Raw genomic sequence first — 21,636 nt, 5'->3', positions numbered from 1 at the left:
TGTTTTGACATCCGGCGTCTCTGTTGAAATGAGAAAAAAAGGAAAGGAAAGGAACGCGGGAGAGGAAGTGAGACGGAGACAGAGGGGGTGGAAAGTTTGATGAAAACGGAGAAGAAGTCAGACAGAGTATGCAGGGGAGGAAGGAGAGTGTGATAAAAAAACACGTATCCAGGGACTTAACCCATTCTGACCTGAGATCAGATTCATACGAGGTTTCCACTGGACACACACTGTGTCTGATTAACCCATTCTTACCTGAGATCAGATTTAAAAAAATGTCAGTCGCTCTTCGATTTTTCAAAAATAGCAGACCTACAAGCTCGTAGCGCGCTTGTAGATCTGCTATTTTTCAATAGCTAAAGCATAACATGATGCTAACACCAAAATGGGTTCCCGTTCAGAATGGGTTAACGCAGGAGAGCACTTTTCCGATAAGACTCAGCGACAACGTTGTGGGATTAGCCGCATCCATCGTACACTTAAATAGAAGAGGGACAATATATAGGCATTAACTCATTCTGGGTGGGAACCCCTTCTGCTGTTTTAAGCATTATTTTATACTCTAGCTGTTGAAGAATAGAAGATATACAAGCTCATAGCATGACACTAGGTGCCGCACTACGAGTTTGTAGGTCTGCTATTTTTGAAAAAAATCACAAAAATGTGCCTCAAATCTTTGCACGTTTCTAACTCTAATCTTTGCTTCTGGGGGGGGGGGGGGGGGGGTCCCTGGAACAACATGTTTTCAAATGTGGGTTGGCCAATTACATATAATTTGTGGGGGTCCTTGATATGAAATATTGAGCACCAACCGACATAGAAACATAAGTATTTCACAAAACTGTCAGGATTTTAGAAGACATATTTAAAATGTCGACGTGAGGCCTAAATGGGTTAAAGCTACTGTAACTTGATTCAACTTAAATATCTCTATTTTCCGTAAATATAGAATGCCACAAAATATAGGGGATGTTTCAAAGCCAAAATGGTGACGGCGCTGACTGAGGATCAACAATGCTGTGTTTTTGTACAGAGCTGTATATATCAACTCCCTTTTTAGTTGACTGAAACTAGTGCCGACGTTTACAGAGATATACTGACGCACACGATCTGTGAACCCATCAATATACCCCCCGACTGAGAGAGCAACACATTTCCCTCGACAGTGAAAGTCAAAAAGACGGTTTCACGAACGCCAAGAAAAGGAGTCTGTCAGCCAAAAGGTCAGGCTGTTACTGCCAATTTAGTGGATGTTCAAATCGGGGGGAAAGAGTCCATTAACTCAATGTGTCTAGTGCACCTACACTACAAGTGACATATAATGAATTGTAACCGAAAACATACTGTATATTTTTTTCTCATACCTTTATCTAGACTTCTAGAGGGTGTTATTGTAAATGCCAGGGATAATAACGCTTCCATGGTCATGGACTGAACAGAAAGGCAAACTTTCCAATAAAAACCAAGTCGCTGTAATATCTTTCATTGTCAGCGTAAATAATGGACGGTGTGAAGAGTTCTCGACATATAACGATGGGAGAGTTTCCAGTGCCCCTGAGGTGGTTTCTTCTTGTTTAACCCATTCTGACCGGAGATCAGATTCATACGAGGTTTCCACTGGACACACACACACCGGTCTGATTAACCCATTCTGACCTGAGATCAGATTCTAAAAATGTCAGTCGCTCTTCGATTTTTACAAAAATAGCAGACCTACAAGCTCGTAGCGCGCCACTCGATGGCGCGCTATGAGCTTGTAGGTCTGCTGTTTTTCAATAGCTAAAGCATAATGTGATGCTAACACCAAAATGGGTTCCCGTTCAGAACGGGTTAACCATTTAAGCACTTAAACCTTCTGTTCTTAGTGAAATGGAGTTGCAGCGTACTTTGGCCTCGACCCCTTTGTTGATTCCATTCTACACCAAATCTCTGAAAATGTATAGCAAAGCTCTCAAGACGTTACAGCAGTGTTTTTCCTCCCAGAGTGTAGGATACTGGGGTTCAAGTAGCTAAGCCCTACAGTATATACTCGTATTTCTTTGTGCAACACACAATGTGACCTTGTAGATCTGCTAATTTAGCTTTTTTTTGTGCGTGTGAAACTTTTGAAATAGTTTGAAAATATATATATATATATCAGAAGACGATGAAGAATCCGAGTCAATATGGGACCCCTGCTGCTGCTGCTTCTGCTCAGTGGCTCGTCAGAATCAATCCAAAAAGCACTGCAATTTCATTAATATTTAAATATGTTCTCTTTGGTGGTGGGTTATTCCTCCTTGCTTAAGGCCACTCCGGTGTTTCACTTCTATTTGTGTCAGGCATTCCACTATAGACAAAACAGGAAAGGGCGCACACCAGTGTTGGTGAGGTGCTGGCCTAAGGCAGTAAATAAGTAAAAAATTACTTATTTAGCTGCACACTCGTAGCCACGATGCTGTATATTTATTGACAAGAAACCAACGTTTGGACCTAGGAGGTCTTCTTCAGGCATTCCACTATAGCCTCATGGTGAGAGGCTATAGGCCTATACTGTACTCTACTGTACTCCCCCCAGAGAATATTATCACCCCTTTTTTATTATTCTTCGCATTGTTCTGCTGAAAAGGATTAGACCCATTCTGGGCGGGATTTAAGCATTATGTTATGATTTAGCTGTTGAAAAATAGCAGATCTACAAGTTTTAGGTCTGAGACGGGGAACATTATACCCGCAGAACATCTGGATGTTGTCGTGCGTTGTGTGTTAAATCCTTACCCCACAGAACATCTGGATGTTGTACAGCATTGCGTGTTAAATCCTTACCCAATAGAACATCTGGATGTTGCACAGCGCTGTGTGTTAAATCCTTACCCGACAGAACATCTGGATGTTGCACAGCGCTGTGTGTTAAATCCTTACCCGACAGAACATCTGGATGTTGCACAGCGCTGTGTGTTAAATCCTTACCCAACAGAACATCTGGATGTTGTACAGCGCTGTGTGTTAAATCCTTACCCGACAGAACATCTGGATGTTGCACAGCGCTGTGTGTTAAATCCTTACCCAACAGAACATCTGGATGTTGTACAGCGCTGTGTGTTAAATCCTTACCCAACAGAACATCTGGATGTTGTAGTGCGTTGTGTGTTAAATCCTTACCCGCAGAACATCTGGATGTTGTAGTGCGCTGTGTGTTAAATCCTTACCCAACAGAACATCTGGATGTTGTAGTGCGCTGTGTGTTAAATCCTTACCCAACAGAACATCTGGATGTTGTAGTGCGCTGTGTGTTAAATCCTTACCCGCAGAACATCTGGATGTTGTACAGCGTGGGGTCGTCCTCCAGCGGGGCCAGCTGCTGGAGACACAGCTGCTCGCAGCCTCCGTTGAAGCCGTCGGAGCAGTCGATGCCGATGTGGTGGTCGTAGCATCCGGTGCCGTCCTTCATGGGGCTCAGCCCTGGGGGGCACTGTGGGGGAGAGAGAGAGAGAGAGACAGTGGTGTTGATTTGGGCATGATTTTTTGTGTGGTGCAACCACTCCCTTATGGTGGGTGGGTGGGTGGGTGAGTCTGAGCACGAAAACAGCATGGTTGTACACACACACACGCACATATTAACTGTATATATATGATATATGATTTCGGGTGTGCCAGTACAGTACAGTGACAGTAGAGGGTACAGTAGAGGGACCCCTCTGTCATTTCTGAATCGGGCCGGCAACCTGGGTACGTTCCTGTGGGTCTGGAACTTTATGTTCTTGAAAATCAAAAGGCTTGGGTGTCTATTTTGTGTGTGTGTGTGTTTTATGGAGAATTCAAATATGATTTTTTTTTCTTTGCTTAGGCCAACTCTAACCTACACTAATCATCTACTGTACTATCAAAAGATTGTCCTGAATAATGTAAAAAAAAAAAAAATCAATTCAAGTATCTATCATTTCAAGTGTCTTCTTCACTCGGGGGGGGAAAAAAAATCAATATCCATTAGGAACAGAAAGATTTATTCAAGAGCTTCAACAGTCTATATTAATATTAAACAAGATAATAGTATGAAGGTCTGTGTACTGAAATGTTACTATTCCCAATTAATGTGTTTATGGCAGCATGGCTCTGACCTGCCTGTCTGTAATGATGCACTGGGGGGGGGGGGGGGGGGGTGGGCGGAGGAGGGGCCGGGGCTGACGGACAGATCGGTGAGATCCAATCAGGACGTGCGTAAATCTCAGCCCATGCGACCCGCCTCCCCCTCTAGACCAGAAACCTAACCTATATCGTTAGCTGCAGGCTAGGAGGATGTCAGTCCCATTTCATCATCTCTCCGCTGCACAATGGAAACCAAAGGCCACAGTGACAGACAGACAGGGGAAGCCTATTGAGATTTAGTTTCTATTCTCGTCGGGCATTATGTGACACAATTATCAGCCTCGGTTTTTCAATTTACATAAAATCCAATGAGCATCGGCGGCTCCCATACTCGACGACAGTGAGTGAAATGAAAAGGCTTTGTTCGCGGAGCGGCGCAGCTAGTGGGCATCTCTTCATCTCTAGCCCAACGAGACGCCCCGATGCGTCTCACATGCTAATTGGACCCCGGCGTTGATAAAAACCCACAGAAAACTGATACAACAAAAGGGACGAGCGTTTTGTGAAGTTTTGCAGGAGCACACAATCGAACGAACTTCGATAATTGAAGTGCGGGTAACGCGGCTGGCATGGGGTTTGGTTTTACTGAACTTAACGTCAACTCTTGTTCTGGAACTTACAGCTAGATCCCCACAATAATGTGAACAGTTTTTTTAGATTGTTTTGAAATTTGTCTTGGCTTTTATTGGAAAACCTTTCACATGTATACCTTTAGTTTATTTTTACTTTACTTTCCTGATCTATTGTGATGTCTTCATGTGATATTGTATTACTCGAAGACACTGTAAATGAGTTTAATTACTCAGTATATAACTTTGAGAATAAATAAAACGTTGAATGAATTAATGAATTAAACTTCATGAAAGCCTTCCCTGAAGCCTCCAGCAGTGGCTCAGGGGTTGAGTGGCCGGATTGAAATGACAAGGTTCCCAGTTCAAACCCGGTGCTCCCCCCAAGAGTTAGTGTCAAAGTGTCCTTGAGCAAGACTCTAAACCCCGATAATTGCTCCCGACGTGCAGGTTGGTGCCTTGCATGGTTTCCTCCACCATCTGTGTGTGAACAGGTGAATGTAATGCACCATTTACCTCAAAAAATTGTGTTTGTTTTCCCTTTTCCCCGCAGTTCTGAGGCCTGTGTTTTCTGCCCGGTTTACTCACTCAGAAGTCAGAAGGGAACTCTGATGGAGTGGATTTTAACTGCAGTAAGGTTATAGGTATATACTTGCTTCAAGCAGTGTCAGCAGAAAGATATTTTGCATTGTCTTTTTTTTTTTGTTCACTGTATAAGACATCCATGGGATCCATCTGGGCATGATCCAAGGCAAGCTCAACTCATATTTTGTTCTAACTTTCAGAGTAAAATCTCTCTAGCTCCTTTATTTTGACAAAAAAAGGTGTTAACCCATTCTGAACGGGAACCCATTTTGGTGTTATAGCATCATGTTATGCTTTAGCTATTGAAAAATAGCAGATCTACAAGCTCGTGGCGCGCTACGAGCTTGTAGGTCTGCTATTTTTGAAAAATCGAAGAACGACTGTGACATTTTTAGAATCTGATCTCAGGTCAGAATGGGTTAATCAGACCAGGCAGTGTGTGTCCAGTGGAAACCTCGTATGAATCTGATCTCAGGTCAGAATGGGTTAAGTCACTTTCCACCACAGTCTTCCTGTACGAGTTGTGCAATGAATCCTGTACGATATGATTTGATTTACTTAGACGGGATCATAACACAAACACTGTAGATCTCACAGACAGTAAATACATACCGTCTGGCTTGTCTAGCTACCATCAATTCACACACACACACACACACACACACACACACACACACACACACACACACACACACACACACACACACACACACACACACACACACACACACACACACACACACACACACACACACACACACACACACACACACACACACACACACACACACACACACACACACACACACACACACACCAACTCTAACTCTAACTCTCTCTCTCTCGTGTCAGCAGTGAGGTAAATTGAAGCTACATGGCCCGAAATGAACCCATCAGAACAATAAAGAGACAAAACAACGGGCCTGGAACAGGAGTTGAGCCCCACAGACCGGACACACGCTGGCAAGAGGCAGCACTCTGATTGGTTGAAACGGCCTTCTAGCCGTGGATCAAACCAGCACCGCTCCACACCTAGGGCTGACCCAAAAAAATCGATTAATCGACGTTCAATCGATACGCACGGGAATCGATTTTTAAATTTTGAATCGAATAGTCATTAAAAAAAAGCGGCCGCTTTTGGTCCGCGAGACGGCCCCATTTGGTCCGCGAGCCATGCTTGCGCCTCGCAGCGCCTCCTCTTTCCCCGTGTTAACAAGGAAGGCAAGCGCATGCACCACAGCTCAGTGGACATTAAATATAGGCTACCATGTTTGATAAGTCATATAAAAACATTACTTACACGAAAATGAAAATATAAACTTCACAGATTATAGATCACTTGGAATTATAACAATCTGTTGAGTATTGCCTGAATAATGACACTATAAAATCTCAACTTTTATCGATGAGCCATTGCGCTGCTTGGATTCACATGGTGAGTGCGCTCAGTGCACCGAAGAATTGATTTTTTTTGCTCCTACAGACCCAAACCAAAACACCTTTTCTCTTTGGCATTTAATTGCACCTGATCGTATTATTGTAATTATGTTGCCTATACTATTTGCCTGTGTTTTGTCTTTTAATTATGCTTTTTTTTGTGCGCCAATGGTGATGCAATGCTCCACTTGTTTCAGCCTGTAGGCCTACAGCACTTTGGTCAGCTTTTATTGTTTTAAATGTGCTATATAAATAAAGTTTGATTTAGGCCTATATTGGAGCAGGTGCTGGCAAATAACTAATTACTGTAATGCAGTGAAGTTGCGCAAATGTCAACTCAATTAGCAAGCGGAGCTGCATGCATTCTGCACTGCAGTCTGCAGATCTCTTCTTAGAGTTTACTTTAATATTATGGTTTACTTTCAACCATAAACCATAATATGATTGACAAACCTTGGATTATAATTCTTCATCGACCAACAGCGCATGCAGCATGACTATGAGGTAAATTTAACTATGTGGGATTTCTCCATCGGCATCGCATGTCGATAAAAAAATGGGATTTCACTAGTGGCATTATTCAGGCAATACTCAGATTGTTATAATTCCAAGTGATCTATAATCTGTGAAGTTTATATATTTTTTCCCATACGCACACTCACAGTCACATTAACTTTATGATCAATCAAATCAACCGTGGTTGATTTTATTTCTGACAAGTGTCAGGCTTGAAAAGTTAATTCATGTTACCGTTCGTTTACAATTGACAGAGGAGTTTGGATTATATATATTTTTATTTGATGGAGAGGTAATGCCTGTCTCAGGCAGTTGACTTGTTACGGTCGGATGTTTTATTAAGCCTAATTATTTGTGCGTCACTGCTTTCATGAAGGCTGCAACTGTTGTTGCTTATTGTTTAAAATAAATGAGACCAATACAAGCATGCCTTTTTCTCCGCTATATCGTTGTTTAAGCCAAAGAGTCACTGCTCGCATCGCGCGCGCCGCGCGCCTCCCCCGCATCGCGACTCGCACCCCCCCCCCCCCCCCCGTTGACGTTTCGAAGCGTCGACGTTCGAAACGCGGGAATCGATTTTGAATCGATCATCAAATACGGAATCGAAGGTCAGCCCTATCCACACCTAATCGAAAGAACAAAGAATTCAGCTGCTCTGTTTTTGAGTGGTGCAACCACTCCTACAAGCAGCAATGTCCGTGTACCTGTGTACCTGTTTACCTGTGTGTGTGTGTGTGTGTGTGCACGTGAGCACGAGTATGTTACGTATTTATACCAGTAGGGGGCACCAGAAACAGAGAGAGGGGTATTGCTGTGGCTGCTAATGAGAGAGAGAGAGAGAGAGACAGAGAGAGAGGGGGGTGTGTGGGGGGGGGGGGGGGGGAATTGCACCACTCAGTTCACACAGGAGTGATTTTTCCCAGAGCGCAGCAAACTCACTTTTTGTATTGTGAAAATGTAGGTATATGCGGTCAAGTACAAGCCTGGCTCAGGGAGTATGACGACCTGGCCTTGCAGAGTCCCTTGGCACTTTGGACGTAACATCGTGTCCTGTGTTTTCGAAACCTTTCAGAGCGCGTCACAGGTTCGAGTCGAGTTTTGAGGGGAACTGTTGTATAATTGCAATATTACACTCGAGGGTGTGGTTTAACGAGATTATAGCCACTTCAGTGATGCTTGCAGAACTCAACTACGTCTCGTTCCTATGACCTATGCATCACTGTCGTGGCAATAATCACGTTAAACCACACCCTCAAGTGTAATATTGCGTCGTGTAATAAGGCGTAATATGGCTTAACTTCCGCTCACTCGAGCCATTGAGTTGTAATTGTACTTCCGGGTGCTTCAAAACACCACTGAGCAACTTTCCATCAAAATGAATAGCTTGGTTGGCGGGGCTAGCTAGCGCTCTGATTCGGTCTCTATCCTTTATAGCTCTATGGTCCAAACAGGGTTCACTTCCTGCACGGGTGGATTACACACTGCTATTGATTTCCGTTAGCCGACCAGGAAGATACTGGCTGTGACAACTGACGTATCACCTGCGATGCAAGCAGCATAACCTGGTGTACACTGCATCCCCTCAGTCATCTACTGCTCCTTATAACCCGCCAACACCGCGGACGCATCCGAGTCACGTTACATTTAGAACCACTATATATAACCATCATTTCATATACTTTGGCCGTTAAAAAAAATATAGCAGATATATACAAGCTCATATAGCGCGGCTCGAAGTGGCGCGCTATTTGAGCTTGTAGATCTGCTGTTTTTTAATAATCGCGGAGAAGTGCAGAGTAATCTAGTAAGAGAGTGGTGACACGCCTTGATCTCGCCGCAAAGCGGGTGCCTTTGGGCGATAGTTCCAAACATTGGAACTATTCCATTGAGATAGAATGAGCACATTGTTACAATGAGAGTCAACGGGAGTGTCATTACTCTTTTACTAGATTACTCTGGTTTGTAGCAAACACGTTTAACTCAGATCTTTGTTTTGGGGGTCCCTGGAAGAACATATTTCGAGATAGGTGTCCAAATATGTGTAACTTTGGGTGGTCCTTGACATATAAACCTAAGACAATGGGTCTCAAAGGGTTAAACCGCTGGCCCTCTCTGCCGATCAATGGACTGGTGTGGAAATGTGGCCGTGTGGGTTTTGAGAGGAATTCATGTATCGATGGCTTTCCACTACACTGTAGCTTTAATTCATGTATCGATGGCTTTTCCACTACACTGTAGCTTTGGCAAGGGCCAGATAACTCTGCTTATTGAGCGGCGAGCGCCGTAATAGTCTTCTGACAGACGGGAATAGTGATAACTCTCCGGGCCCTTTTCCAGCAGCCTGCCCACAGGAGAACCATCACGCTTGTGTCCCCCCCCATATTTGTTTAGCAGCAGAGAAGCGTGCACACAAACACACACACACACACACACACAGCACAGCACAGCACAGCACAGCACAGCACAGCACAGCACAGCACAGCACTGAAAACATAATGCAGTGAATTAGCCATGACCACTTAACACATGTCTTGCCACCATTTTACTCCAGGCGCTCTTTCACCCGGGCCACGCCATGAGGCAAAATGCATGAAGAAGATGTGGCTCGTGAACCGGAAGAGTTGTAACCATCCATGTTTTGTTTTTTCTCGATCGCATCCTTCACTATAGCATTAGCTAGTCTGCTAACCGGACCGCCGTGCTTCCGGAGAAAAACGCTGCTAACGATCGCCGACATTAAAGTAGTCTATGGAGCAGAGGTAAAAAAATTAAAAAAATTAAAAAAAATAGAAATGTAAATATGCGGGATTGTCATGAATGTGCTGGGTTTTATTATAGATCGTAAATATATGATCGAAATGTGTTAATTAATTAACCGCCTCACACCTGTGAGCACGAATAGTGAAAATAGACGATCTACAAGCTCACGTGTCGCGAAAGGCTATTTTGTGGAGTGTAAGAGTTTGAGAACCAGTTGATTTACAGTACAGTACAGACTTACAGTCCAGTCGAGCAGCAACAGATACTGTGTGAGATCAAACTAAGCACCACTAGCGGCATTACAGTTACAGAGGAACCATATGCAATCGTTATGAATATCTGGCCGCCGGCTCAGTCTTTATCTGTGGATTGTGATCACTTGAGAATATCCACAAATCTGTAGCTATAATCCAGGATCAAACTGTAGTGATCCTCTGTGTAGGAAAAAAGCACTCGAGCTCCACGTTTTGCAATTCGCTGTTTGGTGGAAAACCTTGTATGTCGGTAATACAGTAGTGAAATAGCAGATCTACAAGCGCCCTGTTTTTTAGTAGCATCTTTACTACTTTTGACACACTCATGTGGTCTTATCTGAACTCGACTATTGTAACTCCCTCCTTACTGGCCTACCGGCATGTGCACTTATAAGCCTCTCCAACTGATCCAAAATGCAGCAGCACACCTGCTCTTCAACCAGCCAAAATCCTCACACGTCTCCCCCCCTTCTCCGCTCCCTCCATTGGCTCCCGGTCGCTGCCCGCACAGAATACAAAACTCTGATGCTGGCATTCAAAGCAAACCACAGGCATGGCTCCCCCATATCGTGCAAGTATGATTGAACCCTACAAACCCTCCCGCGCACTCAGATCAGCCAACGCAGGGAAGCTGGAAGTACCCTCACTAAAAAATGCCAGGACAATGCTCCACACGTATACCATCAAACTCTTGATCCCTGCTGGCTCCAAAACTTTGGAATGCACTTTAGACTCCATCATGGCCCGTAGCACTTGCCCCTATAGCCCCTTAGATATAGCACTTTATGTAGACTTAGATAGCATTTTATACAGACTTAGTGTGTTACGTAGACAGCACTAGAATTGCTTTTTATGTAGTCATAGCACTTTATAGTATTATGGTATAGTATAGTATAGTATTATATTTTTATTTTGTTTTTATTTTCTAAATAAAAGGTTTAGTCATAGTTTTAGTCTGCGGAAGTAAACCTGTGGTGAAAACCGTGAAATGGGGCATTCATTTACGAAAGATCATACCAAGGAGAACGCAGAGATAAGAGGTTTCGATCTGCCCGACAGCGTTGAATACATTTTGTTCTTTTTTTTTGCATGATCTCAGCGCGCTCACACGCCGTGACATTTCTGAGCAATTTGATACAGTCTCCTTGACATGTTTTGTGAGAACATACACTGTGTACACTTCGCTTCACATGTTTATAATCCTTCCAACATTAGACTGCAACGTTTCTGAATCCAGTGCCTATATATTATTTCCTATCATATTGTACACGGTCAGCACATCACTGGGAACACTCTTATCTGTCGTTTTCCATGGCGTGAAATTGCTTGACGCGCACACAAAAAAAAAAAAAAATTGCACAGCACAACATGTTAGATAATAATATGCTACGTAGCCCAAATCAGAGTTTTGTCCTTTTTATCAAGCCGAATAGCAAACAAAATAAAATAATGAAATAAAACAATTTGAAACACATTTGTAAGTTGTTTGAAATGTGAGTCAAATCTGATTTCCTAAGGCGCGATTCATACACCTATTTTAGAGCCGAATAAAAGTCGGTTCGTCTCTGTAAAGCCTATAATGTGATGTGGTCATTTCGGTTTGGGGGGGGGGGGGGGGGGCGGCGTCCTAAATTCGGCTCTTCGGTGCTACTGAAAACGAAAATCATTTCGGCACTACAGCGCCGAAACAGCGGTAAAATAGGAGTATGAATCGGCCCTATAAGGGGTTATCGCCATGGCTGCTTGTGCTGGACATGATTTTTTCCACGGACATACAAAATGAGCGGAAGAGCCAGCCCTAAATGACAATGACAGGTCTGTAACTCTGAGAGTGTTCGAATGGAACCAAATTGAGTCGTATAAAGAGTCCATTTGGTTCCATTTGAACACTCTCAGAGTTAGGGTCCCTGTAAATAAAACATTTGAGAACCGCTAGTACTAGTTGGACTCATATCTAATATGCCATAGAGCCATATGTAGTAAATAATTAAGTGTCATACATATTCTGAAGGAAACCTGGAGACTTGGCATTCAGTAATTGGGTCTTATGATCAAAATAAGAACATTATAATACATTTAAGGGAATCAAATAAAAGTAAAATTCTTTCAGAAGTAACCATTTCGGGCGGGAACCCCTTTTGGTGTTTTAAACAGTATGTAATAATTTAGCTATTGAAAAATAGCAGATCTACAAGCTCATAGCATGCCACCGAGTGGCACGCTACGAGCTTGTAGGTCTGCTATTTTTGAAAAACCGTGAAAATATTTATTTCAGAAAACTGGAGGATTTTGAAGACTATTTTTTTAAATGTTGAGGTCAGGACTAAATGGGTTAATCATTTATCTTTTCCCCAGACATTGGCACCCACCTGTCAACTGTCACCTCTCCATGTTGAGCTGACTAGGAAGGGAATAATTCAGACGTTGTTCCGCCCCCACTCACTCGACAAGGCAAACGCAGCTTTGATTAGGGGTCTAATTGCCCTGTAGTTATGCTCGTCAGTAACCTACAGCAGACGAACGGATAAAACATTTGAGTAGCCAATTATTTTCTACAGCTTTTTCCCCCTCTCTACTTTAGTCGTCATGCCAATTAATTCCTCCCCGCACATTTCTGCTGTTGTATCTTACTGGCTCACCTGCTACTGACGAGATTATAATTCAATGGCTCCGTATTCGTTATTTGGTAGTGACCGTGAAAACAAAGTCAATATTGGTAGGTCTATTACTCTATTTTAAAATATGTACGGTTGAAAGAATATATGAATTCAATACCAAATACTTACAATTGTCATTATCTAACACTTTGTGTAACAAACATCTTATAGTTCACTCTCTAGTGCAGTCTCAAGCAGACTTGCTATTGCTGCTGCGACAAAGTCACACAAATAGAATGAAATGACGCACATATTTCCACAACCAAATCAGCATTCCACCACCTTAAGAACATCTCCAGACTATGCCCTGCAATGGAGTCCTGTTTTTTTACCTCCTCCCAGGGCTGGACTGGCCACAGGTCATACCGGGCATATTCCCGGTGGGCCGCGACCGTAGCGGGCCACCATGATTTAAAAAATAATGTGACAGGCAGGCAGGCCAATAGGCGGCAGGCCACCAGGAAAGGTCCGGGCGTGCTGCCATTATGCCAGTGCCATCATGATCATTTCACTGTACCACTGTATCAGTGAGTGACAAATAAACCCTCTACAAAGGGTTGTGTAGTTGTCTGTTGGTGTGTATCATTTATGTTAGGCTTATTTATGTTAGGCTTTGCCCGGACAAGTCCTCTTTTGGGGAGCTGTCCGGGCAGTCCGGGGGGGTTTTATAAATTCCTTCAAATGTCCGGGGTTTTACACATATCGTCTGTAGTGTACCGCTACGCTCACAGACCATTCAGACCAATGTGTATTTATAATGCACGTTCAATGGTTCGTAGTGGAAAAACACTGAGAGCCCGAACGCTGGAATGTGTATTATTCATAACTCTGCATGCGCTGCGCGCTGAGTGCTGACAGCACTGGTCCCGACCGCAGAGCAGAGAAAGGCTCGCTGGCTGCAGATATACTGTTGTGCTCTCCGTGAGGAAAGCTTGACATGCCAAAGAACTATATCTCATCATTGACATGCATAAAAAGTATAGGCTACTGTTTTCTTAGCTTTGTGACTGACCAATGAGAAGCAGATTGTATTGTCTGCAAAGGAACTATAGTGTCCGTCACAAATAAAAGTTCTGTCCTGCAAGCCCATGTCATGTCAACAACACAGACAAGGCAGCTGTGTGCGAGGTGAGTCCTTCTGCAAATTAAATTGACCCAATATTATTTTGTACAATTAACCTAGCATAAGATAATGGTTTGGAGAATAGGCTGGTCTCTCTTTTTTACAAGAGATAAGCCATTGCATACAGGTTGTCAGGTTTTCAAACTTTTTAATTTCAAGGACCCCCATAACTCTGAGAGTAAAACCAAATGGACCCATAAGAGTCCCATTTGATTCCATTTGTACAGTATCAGAGTTAAAAGTTATAAAAGGGTCCATTTGGTTCCATTTGTACTAGTACACTCTCAGAGTTCCAGACCTGTAAGGGTCCATTTGGGTCCATGTGTTACATTCAGAGTTACAGACCTATATATGGGTCCATTTGGAACCCCCTCAAGGAACCATGAGGGTCCCTGGATCACACCTTTGAGAGCCACTGCTTTAAATAAATACATAACTAGTATAGAGCATATTTGATTAAATTTAGGAGCCAAACTTTTTTTGACAAATTAATTTAATTGAAACAGAACCGCGCACGCACGACACATGCACGATGTGCATGCGCACGTGCACGCGCGCATGTGTCCTATTTTTGGTAGTTCAGAATATGGTATGCTTAAACTATAGCTATCTCTGTCAGAGAGTAAACAGTAGCCCACACACTCACACACGCACACGCACGCGCGCGCGCGCACACACACACACACAGTGACACACACAGACACACACACTTTTCCTTGTTCCATTCACGTCAAGTCCGCTGTTGTTGCGTGTATTAATTAATTAGCATTAGCACCATTGGTAACACCTGTGTGTTTGTTCACCTAGCAGCTGCTAGCGTAGCGTGCTAATTTGTCAATATTTGCTGCCTTGAAAGAGAATTAAGGAATTAACCCAGCCTGGCAGCTAGCCAGCCAGCATAGCAGAGAAAGTTCCATTTTCGTACCTTTGTCGTCGTCTTCTTCCATAAAGTGCCCCCCCAACACTTCAAAGTCGAGCTGTTCTTTGAAGTTTCTTTGCCCATGACGCAGCAATATATAATATATCTATGTCATGCCGAAAATAACAAAGTCCACAAACGCGACGTCGAGTTTTGTCTCCCCTCCATCCATCCAGTAGCTTGTTCTGTTTTTTACAAGAAAACGTTGAAACTAAAGAAAACATTTAAAAACTATTATTCACCTCCTCTTCTCTTTCCGCGTCGCCGTTCTGCGTGCGTGGTGCACACGTCACGACGGACGGTGAGCCAGAAAGCAGCAGATCTACAAGTCCACAGGGTGTCGCCGATGCGACGCGCTGTGGACTTATAGGTCTGGTATTTTCCGGCCTCACTGTGCTGCGCAGCACTGCTGCTGACAGCTCGAGCGCAGAGGTTTGTAAACGCCCGCCACAAACAGCCAGCTGTGATATGATTGGACAAACTGCAGCTCAGACGATTTAATCTTTAATGCAATGAAGATACAATAATGACAAACAAACACACACACACACACACACACACACACACACACACACACACACACACACACACACACACACACACACACACACACACCCTTCTTGTTTGTCCCTCTCTTTATTTTTATTTCTAGTTTTTAACCTTTTAGACCTTTCCAATAGTTTTCTAATAAAATATGTCTGTACTTCTTTCTGTAAAGCGACTTTGGGTACCCAGAAAAGTGCTATACAAATCGTATATATTATTATTATAAATTCAAGCTATTATCATTTATTATTAGTATTATTATTATTTCCATTGTGTTCAGCATCAACCTCCCATGACTCACACATTACCTCTAGACAAGACATGTACAGATTATATTATGAGCATATTTAGCATCACGGACATGATTAATGACCTATTTAACCTCCATTAGTCTGAAGTGGACACCGTGTTAGCAGCGCCCTTTAAACAATACCATTTGTCATGCTCTGCTCTGCGCTGTACTGTACTGTATCATTCTGTATGTAGTACATATTTAACGCTAACTAGAAAAGGGAACAATTTGACAAAGAATGATGAAACGGTATATAGCGAGATAATAATTACGATCCACCGACGCTATAACGAAAAGTGTTTTTGAAAGGGGGAAATAATCACCATTTATCTTATGGCATTTAAAACGGAAAGTATAGAGAATGTGACCTCGCCGTGTGGAAGGAAGACGGTGTGCTTAGCATATATTCGAGGGAGAAAAAAACCCCTTGAACCAACCGTGGCTTTTAATCCTGTTTCCTAATGGAGATAAATTCCTTACAGTGCTGCCGAGGCTTAACCCGTTTAGGCCCCGACCACGGTTCTACAAATGCCTTCTAAAGCCATGTTTATATATCGTTCTTCATAACATTTTCATGTCAAGGAACCCCCAAAAATATATGTAATTGGCCGCCGACCCCCCATCTGAAAATATCTCGTTCCAGGAACAATCCCAGAAGCAAAGATTTGAGTTAAAAACGTTCGCTCTGAAAGAATATATATTCAAAGATGTGCACCACATTTTCACAATTTTTCAAAAATAGCAGACCTACAAGCTCATAGCAGACCTACAAGCTCATAGCGCGGCACTCGGTGCCGCGCTATGAGCTTGTAGGTCTGCTATTTTTCAATAGCTAAAGTATAGCACGATGCTTGAAACACCGAAAGGGGTTTCCCGCCCAAAGTGGCTTAAACGAATCAGCACGGCGCTATACCGCCAAACAGCAACAAATCCCCTACGAGAGAGTTGGATAAGCTATACGGAACTCTCCTAACGTGATCCAACGTGTCTAATAAGCAGATATGGAGGCAGAGAGATAAATAGCACACTGATAGGCCTGTATACATACTGTATCTGTATAAGGAGAAGAAGCTATAGCTATATCACTCTTCGGGGCATATCCCAATAATTAGATAAAAATCACACCCGTGTGAAGTGAGGGGCACTCTTAGGGCCGATTCATACTCCTATTTTACAGCTGTTTCGGCGCTGTAGTGCCGAAATAATTTCGGCTCGTCAGAAATGTTCAGTAGCACCGAAGAGCCGACTTTAGGACGGTACCCGCCCCCCCCCCCCGAACCTCAAATGACGTCACATTGTAGGCTACAGCGCCGAACCGACTTTTATCCGGCTCTAAAATAGGAGTATGAATTGGCCCTTAGCATCGTACATCTCATTCAAAGGTCAATCCGAATTTGCGCCTCTTTTGCCATCAATGTTTGTGTTTACACTGTCAACGGCATTCAATGTTTGTGTTAGGAGGATAATGTATGTGATTTTTTACATGCACACTCAAAGCTGTACATAGTGGGGATATAGCACCCCTCAAAATAACAACTTGGAATCAATCTGAAATGAATTCCAAGTAAAAAAAAAGAAAATCACACCCGTGTGAACTGAGTGTTGCAACTCCCCCCTCTCTCTCTCTCTCTCTCTCTCTCTCTCTCATTAGCAGGCAACAGTGCAGCACTAATACTATCTCTCTCTCTCTCTGTTTCTGGCACAACAGCGCCCCCTACTGGTACTTATAGTCATATACTGGTGCTCATGGCCACATAGGTAGGTAGGTGAACGAACACATAGGTATAGGTGAACACGGACCGACATTGCTGTTCCTTGGAGTGGTTGCACCACTCAAAAACGCACACACCTGTGTGAAGTGAGGGGCGCTCTTATCGTCATACATCAGCATACATCATCTCAAGCTGCCTATAGAAGGCGCTAGCGCCCCTCAAAAGTAAACTAATTAAATCACCGAATGATCTGCTTTAATGGATGGATGGATGCTTTAAGGCCAGCTTTTTTTTTAATGGAATGTAAACGTTTAGTATTACCTGAATAGAAAGTGGGACATTCATCTGCATTACGATTCACAGGATAGGAGATGCTTTGTGACAGAGAATATTGGATGCTATCAACTTAAATAAAGTTTTCCGTCAGCTATGTAATTATAGGAGAGTTGCATCGTTGACTCGGAATGAAATTAAATCCATCACAGCTGGTTTCTCTGTTGTGATGCGTCCGCTGGTGATTAGCCCATTTTGGGCGGGAGCCCCTTTTGGTGTTAGCATTATGTTATATGCTTTAGCTATTGAAAAATAGCAGATATACAAGCTCATAGCGTGCCACCGAGTGGCGCGCTACGAGCTTGTAGGTCTGCTATTTTAGAAAAATCGAAGAATGACTGACATAGAAACATGGCTTTTTCAGAAAACTGTCAGGATGTAGAAGACATTTTTTTAGAATCTGATCTCAGGTCAGAACGGATTAGAGGGAAACCACAGAATGGAGAGTGGCACAAGCTCTGATTGTGGTGGACAGAAGTACGCGTATAAAGTTAATTAGCGCAGAGTGAGCTGTAATTAGGAATATAAAATATAATAGTTGAATTTAATTGGCGCTATCTTGTGAAGGTCGTTGGAGTGGGCATACTGCACTTTTTAAATTGTATTCCCTTGCTTTATCTCCCCCCCCCCCAATAAAAAGACTGGATGTCACAATACATTATGTTTAATATCTCAAGCAAACTAAATGAAACACAAAAGTTTGTCCGCAGAGCATGCCTATACACGATCATACTATAAGCTCTTGAAACAAATATCCATGTTGTCATTCCTCCCAGCCACGTACAACATATACAGTAAGAGTTGTGATAAGGTCATCGCTGAAGTAGCCCAAAGCATTTTCTGCAGTATACAGTATATGGCAGAATATCAGTCTGCCTGTCTCCTGTTTCTGTTGAGCCATGCCAGACTATTGTTGAAGCATGGCTTGACCTCATCCTTGACCTCCAACTTTTATCTGTAACTTCATGACATGCCCAGACATTATTTTTTTACCTGGGCTGAGTTATTATGGGAGTGATAGGACGACAGAGAGGGTGATTATTTCCCCTGGGTTGTTATGGGAGTGATAGAAGGACAGAGAGGGTGATATTTGCCGTATCACTCCTGATATGTGCGTTGTGAGCTTGTATAGACAGGCTTATTCCTGTGCATTTAGGGGTTAATTGCCTTGCTCAGGGACACTTCTATACACATCGCTGGCCTGGACTCAAACTAAATTATATCCAACTGTGTTTGTAAAAATGTTCATCAAATCATGAGCGTGTTTTGCAATGACTTTCTGTCTTAGTACAGAGAGAGAGTGCACACTAAACACTACCACACTAAACACTACCACACTAAACACTCTTAGTACAGAGAGAAAGTGCAGACCACACTAAACACTATCACACTAGACAATACCACACTAAACACTGTTAGTACAGAGAGCAAGTGCAGTCCACACCAAACACTAACACACTAAACACTCTTAGTACAGAGAGAAAGTGCAGACCACACTAAACACTACCACACTAAACACCGCCACACTAGACACTACCACACTAAACACCGCCACACTAGACACTACCACACTAAACACTCTTAGTACAGAGAGAAAGTGCAGTCCACACTAAACACTACCACACTAAACACTCTTAGTACAGAGATAAAGTGCACACTAAACACTACCACACTAAACACTCTTAGTACAGAGAGAAAGTACAGACCACACTAAACACTATCACACTAGACACTACCACACTAAACACTGTTAGTACAGAGAGAAAGTGCAGTCCACACTAAACACTACCACACTAAACACTCTTAGTACAGAGAGAAAGTGCAGTCCACACTAAACACTACCACACTAGACACTATTAGTACAGAGAGAAAGTGCAGTCCACACTAAACACTCTTACTACAGAGAGAAAGTGCAGTCCACACTAAACACTACCACACTAAACACTACCACACTAGACACTCTTACTACAGAGAGAAAGTGCAGTCCACACTAAACACTACCACACTAAACACTACCACACTAGACACTCTTACTACAGAGAGAAAGTGCAGTCCACACTAGACACTACCACACTAAACACTACCACACTAAGCACTCTCAGTACAGAGATAAAGTGCAGTCCACACTAAACACTACCACACTAAACACTGTTAGTACAGAGAGAAAGTGCAGACCACACTAAACACTACCACACTAAACACTACCACACTAAACACTCTTACTACAGAGATAAAGTGCAGTCCACACTAAACACTACCACACTAAACACTCTTACTACAGAGATAAAGTGCAGTCCACACTAAACACTACCACACTAAACACTCTTACTACAGAGATAAAGTGCAGTCCACACTAAACACTACCACACTAAACACTCTTAGTACAGAGATAAAGTGCAGTCCACACTAAACACTACCACACTAGACACTCTTACTACAGAGAGAAAGTGCCACACATCCACTCTGTAGGCCTACAAGTCGATACCAATTGGCAGTGGTGGGAAAAGTACTCATTTGTTTTTTTTTCCTCTGCTAAGTACGAACATGTTTGTAACTCCCCCAGCTATGGAACGTTATCTTCTAGGTAAGAACATATTGGTAAAAAAGTAGCTAGTACACCAGGACAGGCAAAACAGCAAACGTAGCATCTGTCTAAACAACGTGCTATCTAAATAACATGCATGTGTGGCAACGTGTAAACAATAAATCAACACGCAGCGCATCTGCACAGTGTAATTAGCACCGATCAAAAACAGGCAACGAGATCCCATACGCGGAAATGAGGCGGCGTGTGTGCGCGTCAAATAAATCATGCTATAGCGTCACAAACCCAGCAGGATGTTGCACGCACACACACGCACGCCATGATGAACGGCAAGTGGTGCAGGGGAAGCTAATTAATCCCCCAATCATCTGGTGATTATTAGGCTCTGGTGTGTGAAGGAGAGGCCCCTCGTCGCCTCTCCCCCCCAGGGCTGTCGTCGTACGAAGGCGGACGCCGATTGGTCAGTCCACTCGACTGTAGACGTATTAAACATGCTCTTGACAGACAAAGAGACGACGATGGCTGTGCCGCGCTATAGTGGACTCGAGACAAGGCGCTAATTGATTACAGTGGAAATCAGGAGACACATGGCGGGGGACCGGCCCCAGTTTACCAGCCCTGATTAGACGGATGAGAGGCTCATTTATAAAGAGCTTGACAAGTCTCGGGGTAATTACTTTAAAAAAAAATACACAGTAACGTGTGGCAGCTGCAGCTGGTGGAGCTGCAGTTGTCACTGACGCTACGGGGGGTGAGCTAGGGTCTCATCAGAGGGTGGGTGGGTGAGGGTCTCATCAGAGGTGTTGATAGATGTCATATAGAGCTGTAGAGATGTTGATGTGCTGCTAATTAAAAGCTTCAATCTGGACTTTGATGAAGTAATACTTGACGCCCGATTCTACACATGTCTTCTAAATGCTAACGGTGTGTTTCTGTATCAGTGGTTCGCAAACTGTTTCATGTCATATCAAGCACCCCCAAAGTTATATGAATTTGGCCGCCGAATTCCCCCATCTAAAAAAAATGCTGTTCCAGGGTTTTTCGGATATGCTTAGATTTTTTTTTATTTTTTTTTTTGTCCTTTTATTTTATTTTTCTTGCTATTTTTTTGGTTACTAATTTTTTTTTTTATGGTTTTTCCTGGTGAAATGCAAGGAATTGTTTCTGTATATTGGCATATTCGAAATAAACATGACAAACAAACAAACAAACAAGGGACCGGCCGGGAGCAAAGATTTAAGTTTAAAAAAATATATAGTCAAT

The 21,636-nt window shown here is 43.0% G+C and overlaps 1 protein-coding gene across 1 annotated transcript in view; it reads right to left on the bottom strand.

Annotated features, from left to right (window-relative positions):
• The window catches only part of astn1 (astrotactin 1), a gene marked incomplete at both ends in the record, with an annotated part of 464,656 nt that overhangs the window by 217,821 nt on the left and 225,199 nt on the right, over positions 1-21,636 (bottom strand). The window contains 1 exon segment of the mRNA XM_080778845.1: positions 3,285-3,451. Coding sequence (XP_080634971.1) covers positions 3,285-3,451 — 167 coding nt within the window.

The sequence above is a fragment of the Protomyctophum bolini genome, assembly GCF_963924005.1.
Source record: "Protomyctophum bolini genome assembly, chromosome: 12".
Lineage (NCBI taxonomy): Eukaryota > Metazoa > Chordata > Actinopteri > Myctophiformes > Myctophidae > Protomyctophum > Protomyctophum bolini.
The sequence above is the reverse complement of the archived record's forward strand: the minus strand, read 5'-3'. Positions and strand labels throughout refer to the sequence as shown.